The 18,231-nt window shown below is 59.3% G+C and overlaps 1 protein-coding gene across 4 annotated transcripts in view; it reads left to right on the top strand.

The window, feature by feature from the left end:
• Positions 1 to 314: 314 nt before the first annotated feature.
• CCDC85C (coiled-coil domain containing 85C) overlaps positions 315 to 18,231 on the top strand; it is a 77,307-nt gene continuing 59,390 nt past the window's right edge. For all 4 annotated transcript variants that reach the window (XM_045775449.2, XM_045775448.2, XM_045775447.2 and 1 more), the window contains exon 1: positions 315 to 1,362. In XM_045775449.2, coding sequence (XP_045631405.1) covers positions 570 to 1,362 — 793 coding nt within the window. In that variant the 5' untranslated portion in view covers positions 315 to 569. The remainder of the gene's footprint in view (positions 1,363 to 18,231) is intronic.

Here is an 18,231-nt window from a genome sequence, read left to right as displayed (position 1 = left end):
AAACTTGAACCGCCGGGAGGGGGGTCGGAAGCCGGGTGGCTGGACTGTACCATCTCCTCGGCTTCCCCCGCGTGCGCCCCGCCCCTCCCACACACCCCCGGGTAGGCCCAATCGGATGGGCGGGAGGGCGGGACCGCGGCTCGAATGCGCCTCTGGCAGGGCGCCGGGCAGGCGGGCGCACGGCGCTGGGGGACGTCGGGGGCCGGCCGCGCCTCTGCCCGTCCCCTCGCTCCCCCCGAAGGCGGAGCCGGCCGAGGTGCCCCGCCCCCTCCCCGCCCGGAGTGGGCGGGGCGGCCGGGGCTCCGGGAGCTGGGCCGGGGGCGGGCCTCCGCCTGCTTCGCCCGAACCCGAAGAGCGCCCGGCACGGCTGCCGCCGACGCAGCAGCGGTCCCAGCTCGCCGAGCCCCGAGACCCGCGGTTCACCGGCGGCCCGGGCGGACGCTGCGTGAGGGCGCGCGAGGAGGCGCGGGGCGGCCCGCACGCGCCCCCGGCCGCCCCCTGCCCGTGAGCGGACCGGCCCAGCGCCGCCCCGGCGCGGGCGCGGGCGATGCCGCGGTGACGGCCCCGCCATGGCGAAGCCCCCGGCGGCGGCGGCGGCGGCGGCGGCGTCGGAGGAGCTGAGCCAGGTGCCGGACGAGGAGCTGCTGCGCTGGAGCAAGGAGGAGCTGGCGCGGCGGCTGCGGCGCGCAGAGGGCGAGAAGGTGGGCCTCATGCTGGAGCACGGCGGCCTGATGCGCGACGTGAACCGGCGGCTGCAGCAGCACCTGCTGGAGATCCGCGGCCTCAAGGACGTGAACCAGCGGCTGCAGGACGACAACCAGGAGCTACGCGAGCTCTGCTGCTTCCTCGACGACGACCGGCAGAAGGGGCGCAAGCTGGCGCGCGAGTGGCAGCGCTTCGGGCGCCACGCGGCCGGCGCCGTGTGGCACGAGGTGGCCCGCTCGCAGCAGAAACTGCGCGAGCTCGAGGCGCGCCAGGAGGCCCTGCTGCGCGAGAACCTGGAACTCAAGGAGCTGGTGCTGATGCTGGACGAGGAGCGCGCGGCGCTGGCGGGGGGTGGGGGCGGCGCGGGCGGCGGCGGCGGCGGCGCGGGCTCCCGCAGCTCCATCGACAGCCAGGCTAGCCTGAGCGGGCCGCTGGCCGGTGGCGCGGCGGGCGCGGGTGCCCGCGACGTGGGCGACGGCAGCAGCACGTCGAGCGCGGGTAGCGGAGGCAGCCCGGACCACCACCACCACGTCCCGCCCCCGCTGCTGCCCCCCGGGCCGCACAAGGCCCCCGACGGCAAGGCCATAGCCACGCGCCGGTCCCTGGACGACCTGTCGGCGCCACCGCACCACCGAAGTATTCCCAACGGCCTGCACGGTAAGGACCGCACGGGTCGGGTAGCGCGGGTCTCGGGCCCACGGCCCCTTCCCGCCAGAGGCGGTCGCCACTCCAGACCCCTTCTCCGGCTGGTATTCAGACTCAGGGCTGGGGGATCCCGCGCCCACCCGCAGTGGGGTTTTGGGTGATGATTTTTGCTCAAGTGGAGGAGGCGTGACCCTGCCCAGCTCCGAATCCGCAGCCGGGCCGGGGACCCACTGGACCCCAGAAAAGTTTCTCTCCTGCGGAATTATCCGTATTCGTGCCGGGTACTGCAAGGCCGGCTAGGGACGCCTCATTTCAACCTGAAAATCTTTGTCCAGGAGCGGGAAGTTCTTGCGGGGGGGTGTGTGAGAGGGGGGAAAGAAAGACCTTTTGACTTTGAGTACAGGTGAATTTCCCCTCTTATCTGGAGCAACAGGCAACCTCAAACCCGAGCAGCGTCCACGTGTGTGGGGGGCTGGGATTCCACCCGGGCTTCTCCGTGCTGCCTGCGGGCCGAGGAGCACAGGCAGCCCCTTGAGACTCCAGGCAGCTGGGCCAGAGGACCGGGCGGAGAGCCTTTTTGGTTTGCTATCAGTCCTGAACTTCTCAGGGTGGGCGGACCTTTCTCAACCGAGGCTCTAAGACTTTACAGAGGGATATGTGCTTGGAATGGATCCTAGCTTTTCTCCTCTGCCTGCCTCAGTTTCCTTATCTGTAGAATGGAGTTGATCCCTGCCTTGTGGATTTGAGGTGGAGACAAAGTCTCCCAAGGGATCTGTAAACTGTTGGTCTCCTTACAGGAAGTGCCGTGGTGGTAGGTGGCCTGGGTGTGGGTGGAGGACCTTTGGCCTCAGGAAAGCTCAGCTACTGTCTTCCACGCCCACGTGACCTATGGGCCCCCAGCTTGGGTCTGTGGAGCAGGGCCGCGGCTGCCATTCCCCGCGCCCTGATCCGTGGCTCTCCCTGCCACTCGTGCCTCTCCCTACCTCCCTGTTCTTCCACATTTTTGGTGGCTTGGCTCCCAGTCCTGGTGGCAGTTGCTGCTGCCTGAACTATTTGCCTGAAGGTGGAGATTAAACAGCCCTTTCTGGTTCTCTTTAAAGGCTTTCCTGGTTCAGAGAAAATGTGTCTAGGCTTTATATGACTGTTCTTCCCCAGAGTGACGCCTGAGCAGAGGAGGGACGCTCTGTCTTTGGTTTGGTGGCTGAGTGGCCTGTGTGGGGTGGGAACCGGACCCCATGCAGGTGGGGTGCTCGCCCAGCACAATTTTTCCTTTATTTACCTTCCCAGCCTGTGAGTTCAGAGCAGGACTGGGTTGAGAGGGATATTTTGTTACTGATTAGCAATGTGCCACTACCACTCGGGTTTCCCATTGTAACTCTGTCTCCACCCCACCTCCCACCACAGGCGGCTGGAGGCCAGTGGGAGCAGCTCAGTTAGGTGCTGTCGTTTGTGGCTTGTGGGGCTTTCTGGGGCTGGGGAATCAGGAGTCCCAGTCCCAGCCTCTCTGGCCTTGTCTTCTTGGGGGCCTCAGGAGGGGCCGACTTCTGGGCCTCAGTTTCTCCCAAGTGCAAGGAGGGAATGCTGCAGTCCTGTGGCTGGGAGATGTTGCTGGTGTTCGGCTGTGTCATCAGTGACACTTGCAGGGAGCGGGTGTCGGCACGGTACTGGAGTGCCCAGTGTCACCGCGTATCTGCAGGAAAGTTCTGTCATGCTTTGGACCAGGAGACACGGCCCCGGTCCGGCTCCGTGTTGGCGGCAGCCAGAGATGACGCCAGGGCAGGGGACCAGGGGGTGGCTGGGACTTGAGGCATAGCGTTGCCTGCAGAGTCCATGCCCTCCCCCCAGCCCCCGAAGTCCTGGGCTCACTCGGAACAGGCCTGCCACGGTCTGGTGGTGGCCAAGCTTTGTGTTGGGCAAAATACAAATAAGCATCACTATCCCCGATTTCAGTTACGGCTTGGTGTTTGGTGCTGGCTCTTAGAGTCATTCGGGGCCTTGAGCTATTCTCCCGGCAAAGTGAACAGGATGGCCGTAAACAAGGAAAGGCCCTTCTCTTAAAAATGACTTTGGGGTAGTTTTGAGTGGAGGGAGGAGGGAGGAGGGAGCTGGAGGTGGGAAAGATCATGTACCTCAGTCCAGGTGGTGGAGAAAGTGGGTCAGATGCTGGGCTTGTGCCCTCCATAGTTGGTCTCAGCCCTCGCAGGAACCCTGGAGGTAGGATGGTATCCCCATTTTCAGACAAGCCAGTGGAGTCCGAGGGAGGTTCTGAGCCTTGTCTGGGAAAGCCCGGAGACTGGCAGTGTCTTGCTCCGTTGCCTGGGTGGGGCTGCCGAGGTTAGGCTGCAGACTGGGGGTGGGGGGCCCCCCAGGGTGGAGCTGCTGGAAGTTGGGGGCATTCCTGCATGGCTCAGGCTGACGGCTGGCTTGCACCTCTGGCCTCTGTCACTGTCCAATACTTAGTCAGCAGACAGCACTGGTGACTCCCTAGTCTTGATTCCTGACCCAGGTTTGGTCTTGTTCGCCCATTCTGGGAAGTGTCACTTCCTTATCGGTGACCACTGAGCAGATGGTTGATAACCCTGTCACCCGGAGGGGTCACACCGTCTTGCATTTGAATCTGCCTCCTGCTTTTCTCTGGGGGCCAGTTACTTCTCTGAGCCTCCCTCTGCTCTTCTGCAAAGTGGGGCAAAACCCTGAGTGCCCCCTTCAGCCGCCGAGGCCGAGGGCGGTCAGGGTCTGCGCACAGTGACATCTCAGTAGTTGTCAGAATCCTTGTCTTGCTTGTTTCTTCCCAGGCTCCTCATGAAAAAACAAGAGGGACCCCTTTGGGGGCTTGCCAGACAGACTTTGGTGTTGTCTTCAAAACTCTGCTGTTTAGACAGATTGCCTGAATGTTGGCGACCACAGCACCTGCTGACGAATTGGGGGCCTGTGGCCCTGTAGTCCTCTTGGAAGCAGCGGGGTGTGCCTGCAGGCCGCACTGGGGGTCTGGGGAAGGCCCCTGCGGCTGCAGTCCTGGTCTGGCCTGGGCCTGGCCTCCAAGAATGCATATGCAAATGACACCCCCCCTGCCCCCGGTGGTTTTTGACCAAGCTCTGGGTTGTGCTGACTGAAGTCCGAGTAGAGTGCTCTTTGCTGTACTCCTGGCAAACTAAGGCAGGTGAACCCCAAACTCTAGAAAGTCAGGTTTGCCCCCTTGAATCGACCATTTTCAAACAAAAGCATTTTCAACAAGTTCTCTCCTGCCCCTCCCCCACTCTCCCCTCCCCCCAAGTCCCTGTTTATGAGTCCTGTCCTCCCCCCCACCCATCACCCTGGCCCGTTCCCCTTCAGTTAACCCAGAGAAACCAGGACCTCCAGCAAGCCTTTGTATGGGCCCTGTTTACTTTTAAAAGTTTGGATTAAAAATTTGAGCTTCTCAAAATAAGATGGTTTTGTTCTCCTGCTTGTGTTTTTGTTGGTTTAAGGGGAGGATGGAGCGAGGGTGGTCTGGACCTTTAAAAAAAAAAGGACGGTGTGAGTGAGCCGGCATGCTGGCCCTGAATAGGTCTTTTATTAGGGGCCTCCCAGCTCAGCGCCTCCTGGGCGGGATCACTAGTAAGAAGGCTTTTCCTAAACCTAGGCAGGCCTGGGAGCAAAGGTCATCAAAGACAATGGAGCGGTTTAGATAAGCCTTTCCCCCTCCCTCCCCAACCTGACCCTGACCTTTCATCCGGGGCCTTGGGGTGTTGGGGCCCCAGGGCCATGTGCAAAAAGTGGACTGGCCCTGAGGGGCTCACTGGCAGGTAAGCCTGGGGAGGGCCGGGGTGCCCCCCGGCACTTCACAGTTTATGTTACAGAGCCTCCCAGTCCGCACTCGATTATGGTCAGAGCTCCCAAATGGCCCCATATTGTAGATGGGGAAACTGAGGCTTGAAGAGAACAGTGACTTGCTCTGGGTCCCGTGGGACTGCCTGGGGGACCTGGGCTCGGTGTTGGGTCTCCTGTGTCGGAGTCTGGGCCTGCCACGCTGTGCCTTCTGCTCTCTGGGCCAGGATGGTCTGGCTTGGTCAGGCTTGGAGAAGCTCCCCTGGGCAGCCCACCAGCAATGGAAGGCCTCCCAGAGCTTCATCCTTGGCAGGGCCTGGGTGACCTGCAGATGGTCATGGGGATGGTTGGGGGTGGGGGGAGCTGCAGACACAGGCTGGACCTGTGTCGCGAAGGTATGGCTCCTCTTCTGGGGAAGCCAGACCTGTGCCTCGTTCCTGCCGTGTTCCTGCACGCGGCAGCATGGCCCATCCATAAAGTGGGGAACATGGGCTCAGGGCAGGCTTCTGTTCACAGGGAGTCCTTCCTTCTGGTATTTTCATTCCCTCACTTCTGCCCCAGGCTGGCTTCCCTCTGCTCTGGTGACCCCACCCCACCCCTCACCGGGGCCTGGCCTCGAGCTCCTGGGGCACCACTCGGTTTGTAACATTGGTCCCAGAACAGCACGGTTAGCAAGGAAGTGCTCTGCTGCTCATAATCCGTGTTTCCCACCCATGGGGATTTTCCACCCCGGGCTTGTCCGTGTCATCAGCACAGAGAATGGGAAGCCTGGGACCTTCGGTGAGTTCCAGAACCTCTGTGGCCCTCTGTTTTCTCCTCTGCAAAGTGGGAGACTATTACTAGCCAGGTTGAGGGAAGGAAGTGGGGACTATCTCTTACGTGCCAGTCCTCGTCCTCCCAGGTGGAGCACCCCGTGCTGGGTATGCTTGGGAACAATAATAGACCTGGGTAAAGGGCGCCTGGGTGACTCAGTCGGTTAAATGGCTGTCTTAGGCTCAGGTCATGATCCTGGGAGGACTCCTGGGATCGAGTCCTGCATCGGGGTCCCTGCTGGGCCGGGAGGCTGCTTCTCCCTCTGCCCCTCACCCTCCTTGTGCTCTCAGAAAAAAAAAATAAATAAATAAATAAAAAAAAATAGACGTGGGTGAAGCCTGACCTTGCACCTGCTGTGTGCGTGTGGCATGGTACTGAACCTGAAAGCCTGTTTCTGCACCTGTCCTGAGGGTAACAGCAGCCCGGTCCTAGAACTGGGCCTCCAGGGATAGGCTCAGTGACCTTCCACTGTCACTTGGACCCCCTGCAGATTTGCCTTCTTGGACTGGGGATGGGGGGATCCCCTGTCATGTGCTTGTGAGGGCAGCCCTGTGCCTGGCCTGTGTCAGATCCAAGCGAGCCCTTGTCTAGTTGAACGGAAGAGAGATAGCATTTCAGCAGGAGTAGGGCAGAAGAAGGATTGCAGGTGGGTCTGACCACGGTTGCTGAGAGCCCAGGGCCTGCAAGGTGTTCTCGTGATGTGTGGGGAGCTGGGGTGGCACTGGGCCTGGATGCCTCCTCCTATGAACAGAAAGAACTGGAATGTGGAGCCCAGACAAGAAAAGCCTTGGGGCCAGGGAGCTGGGAGTGGGCTGTTAGCCCAGGGGTTGTGTCCAGCCCCTAGGGGTGGGGCCCCAGAGTGGCAGAGACTCCCCTTCAGGGGCCCCCCAGAAGAGTGGTCCAGGAGGACCGTGTCACCTTTAGAAGTGAGCAGCAGCCTGCAGAGCTGGTGAGGGGCTTTCCTGCACCCAGGGCGGTGGGACACCCCAGACAGCTCTGGGAAGGCCGAGAACAAGAAGCGTCAGGAGGCGGCAGGGCGGGGCGGGTTGTCGAGAGGTCGCCCTTCAAGCCGGAAGGGCCGCATCAGCACGCGGTTATTGAGTGCTTACTCTGTCTGTGTTGTGGGCCACTCACACAGTGATTCATGTGGCCTGGCTTGGGGAGTGGCCGTTCAGGGGCATTTGTCTGTGGCTGCCAGGGTGCAGGCTGGGCTGGGGGCAGCCGGGGAGGAAGCTTGGAGCTCCCAGGTGGCCGTGGTGATAGTGGCCACGGGAGAGAACCTTCTCTGCAGGTTCTCAGACCTGGCAGGGTGGCTCCAAAGCTGTGCCCCCAGCCCCTGTCGGCCTCCTTGTGACTTCCGAGCTCTGGGGTCAGGCCGCATTCCATATCCACTCACAGAAGAGTCACGCCTGCTGCCACTCTCTGTCCCCCGCCTACAACTTGGGGCCCCGGGATCCCTGCAGGGATGACTCTGGGGTTTGCGAGCTGAGAGTAGGCAGTTCCATCTCCCTGGTGCAGGATGACGAGGCGACCTAGGTGGCGTCCCCAGAGGTTTGGTGACAGGAACAAGCTTGCCTGCTAAAGGAACGCACTGCTCCTTTGATCCTGAAAAGTCAGGAGTGGTCCCCCTCCTAGCACGTACCTAGAGCTTATCACTGTCACACATTCCCCTGCCACTGTCCCCTGCCCCCACAGGGTTCTTGGGCAGATTTGAAGCTGGGCCACCCGGTGTTGGATGCCGGCTCTTGAGCAAGTCGCTGTAATGGTCTCCAGCTGTCCAGGGAGCAGGGCAGAAAGCTCAGGAGCTTTATTGATTCGCCTGTAAGTGTCCTTGGGCTCACCCGGTGTATGGTGTTTAAACAGAAGTGTATTCGTTAAGTGGCAGCAGGGGAAAGGGAGGGGATGTTGCTGTGTAAAGGTTTGTAAGCGGACCACTAACGGTAACTCTGGATCCCCTAGGGAAAGCCCATCAGAAATGGTCACAGCTGGAACTGCCTACAGCCTGAAGAAAAGCCCAACCCAGGGGCTTGGGGGGTGGGGTGCAGGTGCAGTGGGAGGGGCTTCACAGATCCCACCTGCCCCGGCATTCCCCACTGAACCAGATGTGCCAGGCAAATGCCTGCTCATGCCTGGGCTCCAGCTGTTCCTCCTGCCGTGCCCGGCCTCTTCCCTGGTCTGTTCTGCCTGTACAATCCTGTGCCTCTGAGGCTCATCTCGGCTCCTGAGTTTAGCCACCCCCTCCTAGCTGAGCTCCTAGCACCCCGAGAAGTTGAAAGCCAAAGCAGGGGCCTTGTGGGATTGAAAAGGGCGTGACAAATAATCATGCCAGGCAGAGAGGGCCACCTGGGCACGTGTGACGGGAAGGTCCCAGGGTCTCGTGGACTGGGGCTCCTGGCCCCACCCTCACCCCCACCCCCACATGACCTGGTGTGACTTGCCTCACTGCTCTGAGCCTTTTCCTCAGCAAAGCTGGGATCCCAGTGGGGTCCAGCAGGACTTTTCCCTGCGGTGGGAGCCAGGAAGCCCCTAGCACCATGCCAGGCACATTTGGTGCCCATCAAAGACATTTTTGGAACCTGTCCCTTTGTACCAAGGCTGTGAGTCGAGAGGACCAGTGCCCTGGTCACACGAGCTCAGAGGTCGACGATGGACTGAGCGTGCTGGCAGGGCGACCAGGGAGGGCTCCAGCTCCTGTGTGGCGGAGCCCGGGGCGGGTCCCCTTCCCTTTCAGCTCTCCGCCAGTGCCTGAGGACTCCGGGCACTTTGCTCAGGGGTTTCCGGCTTTCCCAGGCACGGCATTTCCTCCACCCAGAGATACCATCAGTCGCAGATGCCCTGGGCAGTGAACAACAGCTCCTGCTGGGAGGGGAAGACCCTGCAGTAAACGCACACGCATGGAGTCTGAGAGGCGCCCCACGTTGTAACGTGCATCTCTGAGTGCAGGAAATAACTAATGGGAAAGGGCAAAGGCCTCTGGTTGATGGGGAAGCCAGAGGAAGGGAAACAGACCCTTGTTTACTCCCCAGGGCCCCCCGGGTTATCTGCTGGCCCTGCCACTGGCCCTGGCAGCTGATGCCCTCCCCACATTTGGGGGTTTGGGGGCACAGTGTGCTGCCCGGTGCTGTTTTGTTGTTAGACAACAGGGAACCAGTGGTTCAGCTCACTCCTGACCCCACCATGTGCAAGTGCCTTCCTCTCTCTGGGCCCTCCTGTTCTCGTCCGTAAGATGGGGAGCTTGAGTGGGCTGGGCCTGGGCTCCCAGAGACCCTAGCCTTGTCTGGCCCCTTGAACCAGAGTTCCTACGACGCACAGAGCTGCAAGGGAAGAGCCTCCCGCCCTGCCCTCCTGCCTCTCTTCTGTCATATTTGTGGTTTTGTGTCTTGCCCAGTGGTTAGTCCTCAGCTTGGGGCAGGTCTCCCACTTGAGCTTCTGGGGTGATGGAGGTGACCTGTCCAGCGCTGGCTGAGGCTGCTGGCCGGCCAGCCTGTCTGGTGAAGGGCTGATGGAATTACCGACCTCTGCCATCTGATCTGCTCTTACGGGACTACGTAACGGGTTTGGCGCTTGGAGAGTGTGCGGGCTTCCGGTGCCTCCGTGTGGGGTCTGCCCGGGACAGAGCCGCCTGTCTTGGACTTGAGGTTCCTGTGCGTCGTGCTGTCTGCCTGGTTCATAGGCTGCTCTGGGCAGTCTTCCTGGCATGCAGTAGGTGCTCGGTGTATGTCGGGGAGAGGAACGGGGAGGTGGGAGGCACGGCCCGAGGTGCTCCCTCTTGTTGCTTTAAACCTGACACTGGTCAACCCACTTTGGCCACCGCCTCCCCCCCTTTTTCCCATTTGCTCCATTTGGTGCCAAATGGCCTTCAGTTCCTTTAGAAAAAAAAATCCAGCCTCCCCACCGCGGGTGGGGCTTGCGTGATCCCTCTGGCCTGTTTCCTTCGCAGTTACTGCAAAAGACACACTTGTGTTTACCGGTGGTTCCTAACCACGGCTGCATATTAGGAACCACTTGGGGAACTTTAGACAATGCCAGTGCCTGGATGGGCCCCCAGGGATGGGCTCAGTTGGTTCTGGAGCCTTCAGTGGTTATAGAGGCTCCCTGGGGTTTCTGCCGGAGCCACGGTGGGGAGCTCAGGAGAAAGCCACTGGGCCTGCTGTGGCCGCCCAAGCTTAAGATGGGCCGTCAGCAGGTGGGCAGGAGGTGGACACCGTCCCGCGCTGGGGCATCTCAGAGCCCGGTGTGGGGGGGGGGGAGGCTGAGGCTGGTGTCAGCTCCTGTTAGCTGTAAGGGAGAAAGGGGCCCGTTTGTGTTTCCCCTTGCTAACCTTTGCTGCGTGGACGCCCAGGGGGGCTGCCTGGCAGGAGTGGAAAGCAGGCTTTGAATGGGGTTGAGCATTTCCTGAGTACCTAGCTCGGCCCTGGATCCCCTCCTGGCTTGCTCCCACCTCCTGCACACCCTGGCCACTGTCACACTGCCAGGCGCTGCCTTCCCCACCCCCATTGCGGGGTGCTGGCCCGCCCCAGACGGGGTGGGGGCCTTTTCAGGCTACATTCGAGGGGACAGATGCAGGCAAGGCCGGTGGCATCGAGACGGCAGCTATCGAGAAGAGTCGACCCATTTCCAAAAATAGCCCATCCACTGTCAGGGGAAGCGTCTCTTTGTCTTCCCAAATCAGTCTTTCCGTCTCCTGTCTCCCGTCTCCCGGGTTGTAAGGCAGTAAGGAGGCACGCTCTTGTCTTGGAATCAGAGGCTCCCGGAGCACCCGCCCCCCGCCCCCCACAAGGGCCCGATTGTGTGCGGGCCCTGAATGTGCCCGCCTGTCCCCGAGCGAGCGAGCACGACACTGGCTCCTCTGCCTAATGAGCCCGCTCTGGGAGTGGTCCTTTGTGGTGGGTTCCGGCCACACTGCCCGAGCCAGGGCTCTCAGAAGGCTCCATTTCCCCGCTGCCCGATGTCCCTTGGAGCTGGCGGGACAATGGGAAGCTCCCAGCCTGCCCTTTCTCCTTTTTCTGTGTTTTCCATGTTTTCCATGTTTTCTGGAGTGCACATGCACCACTTTTATACCTGGACCGAAAACGAAGCAGCGAGTTTCTCCATCTCTCCTTGTCTTCTGTCCTGGCTGGCAGGGAGGGCTCCCTCCCCTCTCCCTCCTTTCCCAGCCCCTCCTGTGGGACCTCCCTGCACCATTGTCTCCTTCCTCTTGTGCTCCTTCTCCTGCAAACAGGCTCATGTTTCCTTGTCTAAAGCAGTAAACAAAATCCTCTCCCTTCTGTCCTCCTGCCCCCCCCCCCCCATCCCCAGGCCAGTCTGCCTCCTTCCCACCCCGTTGCTTCTTGGTCCTGGGCTGGCCTGGCCTGGGACAGGTTCAGTGGCTTCTTGTCCTGACCTCTGAGTGGTATTTGATGCCCACTCTGGGCTTGTCTTCTAGAGCAGGGCGGTCTGCTGGTTACTCCCGTCTTCTCCAGAGTTTCTGGCTCTCTATCTGACCCCTCCTGCCCTGTGCTGAGCCCCCAGTCTCTCTCACTTGTTGCTGCTGACCTTGAGCCCAGGCTTCCAGTGGCCTACTGGTCACCATCCTGTCCACTCTGTTCTTTGAACTTGGGTCCTTTCCTCTCTCACCTGTGCGCCCATAGCCTCTGCCTCACTGGGGGGCACCCTGCATCGAGGTTTCGAGGCTGCAGCCTTCAGCCATCCATGAGCCAGAGTGGCTGCTTCAATTCCATTTAGTTAAGATAAAGTAACACGGAAAGTTTCAGTTTCTGAGTCACACCAGCCCCCTTGCAAGTGCTTCCACCCATTCACAGAGCACAGACGGGGTATTTCTGTCATTCTGGAGAGTTCTGTTGGGCAGTGCTGATCCAGGTAACTCCTTGCTGGGTTGTGCGACTTTCACTTGTCCCCAGGAGGAAGCTCTGGTGCTTGAGCGTGGGGTCAGGGCCTCCTCCCGTCCCCTCCCGCGGGCTTCAGGCATACAGCAGGCCTTTAGGGCTGATCCTTCCTCCCTCCCACCACCACCAAAGTCCCACGCTTCCTTTGAGGCGTGGGTCAGCCCCTGGAGGTGGACAGTCACGGGATGTGTGACCGGCTGCTCTTTTCCACTTGGAAGCCTCGAGCCAGGCTCTTGGTGGTCGCCCTGCAGCCACATGCCACTTCTGCTGGTGGGGGCCTTGTATGAGGGTCCCCGTGTATGCACTGGAAAGCCAAGCCCAGAAAGGCCACACGGCTCGGGCTCCAGGAGGCTCTTGAAGTCTCCCCTGTAGAGCGCAGCCACCAGCTCCTTATCCTCCAAATGAGGCCAAGAGGCCTGCAGAATCAGAAAACAAAGAAAATGGCTTTTAAAACAGTAGAGTGGGGTGGGGTGGGGCGGGGCAGGGGAATGGACACAGGCCAGCCAGTGCTCCCTCCTCCCCCTCTCCTCTAAGTGGGAAGCATTCTGGAGAGGCTCCACACCCACCCTGGCCCAGTAGTTACCAAATTTGAGCATGGCTCCCCTCCTGCCTTTTTTTTAATTTAAGATTTTAATTAATTAATTAATTAATTTAGTGAGCATGTGAGCAGGGGGAGGGGCAGAGGGAGAGAGAGCATCTCAAGTAGGCTTCCCTCCGAGCGTGGAGATCTTGACCTGAGCCCAAATCAAGAGTCAGATGCTCAATCGGGTGAACCACCCAGGCGCGCCTCCCCTTCTGCCTCGTGAGCGGTGGATTCCCACGGCTGTGACTGTGGCAGGTAGCAGGCAGCCTCACCCCCTCGACTCTTGGGTTTACACGAGCTTCCTGTGTCCAGCTGTGGGCCGGATGTGACCATCTGTGCCACACCTGGGGCTCTGGGCTTGGCCGCTTGGCTCGCTGTGTCTTCTTGTGTCCTTGCCACTGAGCCCTCTGGGTGTGTGTGTGTGTGTGTGTGTGTGTGTGTGTGTGTAGGAGGGTGTGGTCAGGGGGATATTGGTGAGATCACAGTGGGATGGAGCGCTCTCCCCTGTCCCCTGCAAGAGCCCGAGAGGAGGGGTTGATGTTCTGGCTTCAATGACCTTGAGGGCGGGGGGAGGGGGGGTCCGCTATTAAAGAGGAGAGCCGCTATTAAACCGTCTTGCTCCGGGAATGCAGACAGTGTCGCTGGTGGTGGGAGGTACGGTGGGTGGAGGAGCCTTGATGTCATGCCCTGAAGGTTCCTCCTACAACCTAGGAGGGGGACATTCTCCTGCTGCTGCTCCCTTGCCTCACCCTGAGGGCATTTCCTATGAGCCCGCCTCTGCTGCCCTTCCTCAGAATTCCTCCTGCTGACCAGGGGCAGAGGGCGGCTCCCTGACTGTGACCCAGATGCCCTGGGGATGCTCCCTGCCCTCCCGCCGCCCAGGTCCCCCCCCCCCAGGGTGGTCTGAGCCTGGCGCTGCTTTCATCCAGCCTTTCCCCCCCTGCAGAGTCCTTAATCCCCTTCTGCAGAGTTAAGACCTCGTTCCTGTGAGTGCCAGCCTGGCTGTGGGCAGCGAGATCTGCTCCCCAGTGTGTAGCGCTGACGTGCTGTGGGAAATGCCGATGAAAAGACCCCTTGTTTTTGGTGCAACCCAAAGTCTGAGCGTGAGGGAGGGCAGAGAGGGGAGCAGCCAGCCCCCCGGCTCTGCCCTTCAGTCCTCCAACTCTTTGGCACAAGTGGGGGCACTGGAACCTCCTGGCCTGGGGCTGTATGTTAGGAGGGAGATGCCTGGGCCAGCTCGGTGCCTTTCCTGGCCCCTTAGCTGTCCCCGCTGCCTTCAGGGTCAGCTTTGCCCTCCCCCCTGTGCTGACCTGTCAGCCGGTGCACTCACCAGCAGCTGTGACAAGGTTCAGCAAACCCCTGGGTCCCCGAAATGACTGGGGACTCATGCATTTTTCCTGGGGCATCACCCCCTAGCTCTTACGGGAGCTCCAGAGTGCGCCATGGCCCAGGAAAGGCCAGCAACCACGGTAGGAGGGATAGTGAGGTTCCTCCCCAAAGCCTTTAAAAAAACCAGAATAGATAAACTTAATGCATGCTCCCGGTCAGGAAACTCCCCGCAGGACAGAGGCAGAGGTGAAGTGTACAGGGCTTCTTCCCTAGCTCACTGGGCATCCTGGACACCCGACAGTCTTGGCCGGTGCCTGTGGTCTGGCAGGTTTGGATGACAAGCTCTGTGCCCACCCCTGGCCACCCTCTGGCCACTTTCGCGCCTCCTCCCCGAAGTGGTTTGTGTTTCTGTGAGGGTTTGAGGGTTGTGCTGATGTTTTTGTGTAAACCTTTGCTTCCTGGACTTCTCTCTCCTTGTTTCCTTTCTGCCTTGATTTCTACCCATTTTCCCAGAGCCTCAGTTTACCTGTCCATGACATGAGGCCGTTGGACCGGTTCTTCAGCGACTCAGAGACCCTGGAACGACTTGGTAAAGTTCTAGATGCCTGGGCTATCACTTGGCATCAGCCTCGTCCATGAGGCTGCTTCCAGCCAGGCCCCTTCCTGTGAGGCCAAGCCAGTATCACTTTGGTTGTAGGTTTTTTTTTTTCTCTTTTCTTTTTTTCCACCCCCAATACACCTGCTGCCCGGGAGTTTTCAGGACCCACAGCGGCCCAGTTTCTAACCTCAGGCCCTCACCGTGCAAGTGCTTGCCTGGGTGGGGGAACGATCTGACCCAGAATCAGGAGGCAGCAGCCAGGCGGGATCATTTGCCGCCCTCCCCCACCCCACCCACCAGGGCTTCTCTTTCCCAGCCTGTCCTCTCTTAGGTCTCATGTGCTGCATCCCCCAGGCTGCCGGGTACAGCAGCCATTGCCAGCAGAAATAGAATAAAAATGGGAAAGTCTTCTAAATTTCTTCTTTGCAGTTGCAACCTTGATCCCTCCTCCCTACTCCTACAGACCAGGCCTCTGGTGACTTTTGAATAGGTCTGCAGGCTCCCTTGTCTCTGGCTGAATATACATGTATTGGTGTCTTGTTTGCCTTAATGAAAATGGCAGGCTTGGGAGCGTCCAAGGGAGGCCCAGGAGTGAGGAGGAGGTGATCTGGGCGCCTGGCTGACCGGCCAAGGACGTTTGACTTTCAAAGGTGCTAATTTACTCCCATGCTGGCTGGTGTTTTCTGCATCCTGGGACCAGCGGGGTGGGCGGGCTGGCTCTGGGGGGCAGGGAGGAGTCCTGTATCTGAGATGCCTGTCTCCCCAGCCTCATCCCTGTTTGCCCCTTGGTGTTTGCTGATGGTCAGCTGGGAGAAGCAGGAGGAAGGAGGGTCCCCATGGGCAAATGCAGCTAGGAAGCCTGGGTGGCCTCAGGGTGTACAGGGAGGCTTCAGGTGAGGGGTGGCCAGGTGAGTGGGGAGGGCCGGGGGGAGATGGAAGGGGTGCTGGACTGGGCTCTCTGGGCTCTCCCTGCAGACGAGGAAGCCGAGGCTCGCCACGAGTGTAATGTGGTTCTGCTTATTTTCTGAGACAGCCTAAGGTGTGGGACTCCAGGCTGGAGTGACCGCTTGCTGCCATGTCCTTCTGCACCTGGGCGTGAGCTTTCGGGGGAGGTGGGATCAGCCCCCCGCAATGGCAGGGAAATGGGGATGGGCAGGGAGATCCTTAGGCCACACGGAGGGGTAGTTCTGGGGCAGGTGCACCTGCTCGGCCAAGACCACCTCCCACCAAGCAAGGTGCACCCCGGCCAGTGGCTCCCCACTGCGCCAGGCCCGCAACTGGTGCAGTTTGGTTGCAGAGACCCTCAAGGGAGTGGTGAATGGCAGTCTGATTTGTTGAGGCACTCAAGAGGGTATGGGCCCTCCCTTCCTCCCTCTCCTCCCCTCTCCCCTCCCTGGCTCTACTTTGTCACCTGTGAAGCAGACCCTTGGGTTATGGACCCCTGAGGGTCAGAGTAAATCCAGTTTTTTTTTTTCTTTCTAACACAAAGGAAACTAACAAAAACAGTCTCCATCAGAGGCCTTGAATGGGACTTAGTTCTGACCATTAACATCCCGCACTGAAGCTGTTTTTGGTCATGAGTCATAGAGGATGAGGGGGAAGAAGGTCTGGAAGGGAGTGACCATAGTAGGGCAATAACATGCCCCAGCACCCTTTACTCCTGTCCCTAGCTTGTATCCTTCTGATAGTGCGGGGCTAGGGGGGTATGAGTCCTCCATCAGGCCTGAGGTCCACATCTTGCTGTGTTTGGCGAAGTCCCATTTGCCAGTGGTCCCAGGTGAGGTGATGATTCGGTTACCTGGCCAGCACCTGAGTGGGTCCTGAGGAAGGGTCTTCATGCCTGAGCTCTGGTCATGGGTCCACCATTGCGATCCTAGATGAGGCAAACCCCCGTGCCTCAGCTTCCCGCCTCTGTGAGATGGGGTGACTCGTGTGTTCTGTCCACGGGCAGATGAAGATGACCCCTGAGGCCTGAAGACACAGTGGCAACAGCAGCTAACGGGTACTCAGTGCCTTCAACACAGTCACTCGCTCAATCCCCAGGAAGCCAGGGCACTTAGGTTTCTGCTGTGACTAGAAGAAGAAACTGAGGGACAGCCGGCTGAAGCAGCCCGGGGTCCAGTGCAGAAAGGGGCAGAGCTGGGATTGGACTCATTCCACACCATGACCCCAGGCTGCCTCTCTGTGTGCAAGTAGCATTTTCCCATCTGTAACTTTCCTTCTTCCCAAACTATGACCCATTTATTATAGCGAACTTAGAAAAATAGTCACCTTGGACCTCAGCCCGCAGGCGGCCTCTGTGAACCACTGGGCTGTGGCCAGCGGGGGTAGTATCGGTAATTGGCATGTTTCCTCGCTTTCCCCGGGAGGACGGGCTGCTGAAATGGGCGCCTTCGAGAGATGATCGGGACGTTCTAGTTTCTGGTACGACCTGTCTCCTCACTGTGGGCAGTGGGGCGGTTGCGTGGACTTCAGAGTTGAGCGCCGGTGGGACACTCGCTCTGGAATTTCTTGGCTCCGGAGCCAGGCAGGATTTACTTTTGCCACATGACGATTGCTCCTGGCGCGTCACGCACCCCAGGTGTTGTCTCTTGCCTTTGGTTTGATCTGAGACGCACAGTGCTGCTGATTGATCCCGGATCCCCCGACAGGGGCTCCACGAGGCCGGACTGTCTGCTGATGTGTGAACCCCACCGGGGGTGGGAGGCAGGGCGAGGACGCTTGTGCTCCGGGCGTCTCTCCTGACAAACATCTGCCCGGTGGGGGCGGGGGGCACTCCTGCAGCTGCTCGCTCACCTGGTCCTTCCAGGCTGCAGGCTCCAACCCTGCCGCCCCCCGTGATTTACCCCTGGTAGAGATGCAGACTGTCCTTCTCCCCTAAACAATCCATTGCTCATTGTGGACAGCTTGGAAGACATTGCGAGTCTGAAAGTTGAAATTTAAAAATCATCTGTAATCCTCCTCTCCGGAGAGAACTGATGTTAGCGTTTCGCTCTGTTCCTAGATCAGGAAACGCTGGGTCCGAAGGGAGCTCCAGACACACTTCTCTTTAGCTTTTTATTTTGAAGTCATTACAGCCTCTCAAGAAGTTGCAGAAGTGGTAGCGAGGGCTCCTGTGTACCCTTTGCCCCGCGTCCCCCAGTGGGGACATCTGAGTGTGTGACGGAAACGGGACAGGGACATGGGCGCAGCATGATGACGAGACACGGGTCCTAACTCAGATGATAACCGCTTTCACCTGCTCTGAGTTTACCCTGCGTGTCTCATGTGTCGAGTTTTATCAGATTTTATTGCATGTATAGAGTTATCTTGCTCTTTTAAAAATAAACTTTGCTCTTCGGAGCTATTTTTAGATTTACGGAATCCTTGAGAAGATAGACGGGTTCCATAAAGCCTGCTCGCAGTCTTCTGCTGTGAGCATCCTGCACCTTTGTTGCAATGAATGAACCGATACTGACACGTTAGTGTTAACGGGAATCCACGTTTCACTCAGGGTTCCTTAGCTTTTCCCTGATGTCCTCCTTCTATTCAGCATCCTATCCAAGGCACACTTTAAAAAAAAAGTTTTTTAAAGATTTTATTTATTCGACAGAGACAGAAGTGGGGGGGGAGGAGGGGCAACGGGAGAGGGAGAAGCAGACTCCCCGTTGAGCCGGGAGCCCGATGCGGGGCTCCATCCCAGGACCCTGGGATCATGACCTGAGCCGAAGGCAGACGCCTCACCGACCGAGCCACTCAGGCACCCCAAGGCACCTTTTTAAAAAACAATTTGCCACATAATATCCCTGCAGTGGGTAATCTCACCTTTTTTTCATGAGCTTTAGAGAATATCTTATGGCATCATTGACTGTTCTCTGAACACGTCT

This window comes from Ursus americanus, chromosome 26, assembly GCF_024610735.1.
Source record: "Ursus americanus isolate L20-20 chromosome 26, mUrsAme1.1.p, whole genome shotgun sequence".
NCBI lineage: Eukaryota > Metazoa > Chordata > Mammalia > Carnivora > Ursidae > Ursus > Ursus americanus.
This window is presented reverse-complemented; position numbering and strand designations above follow the sequence as displayed.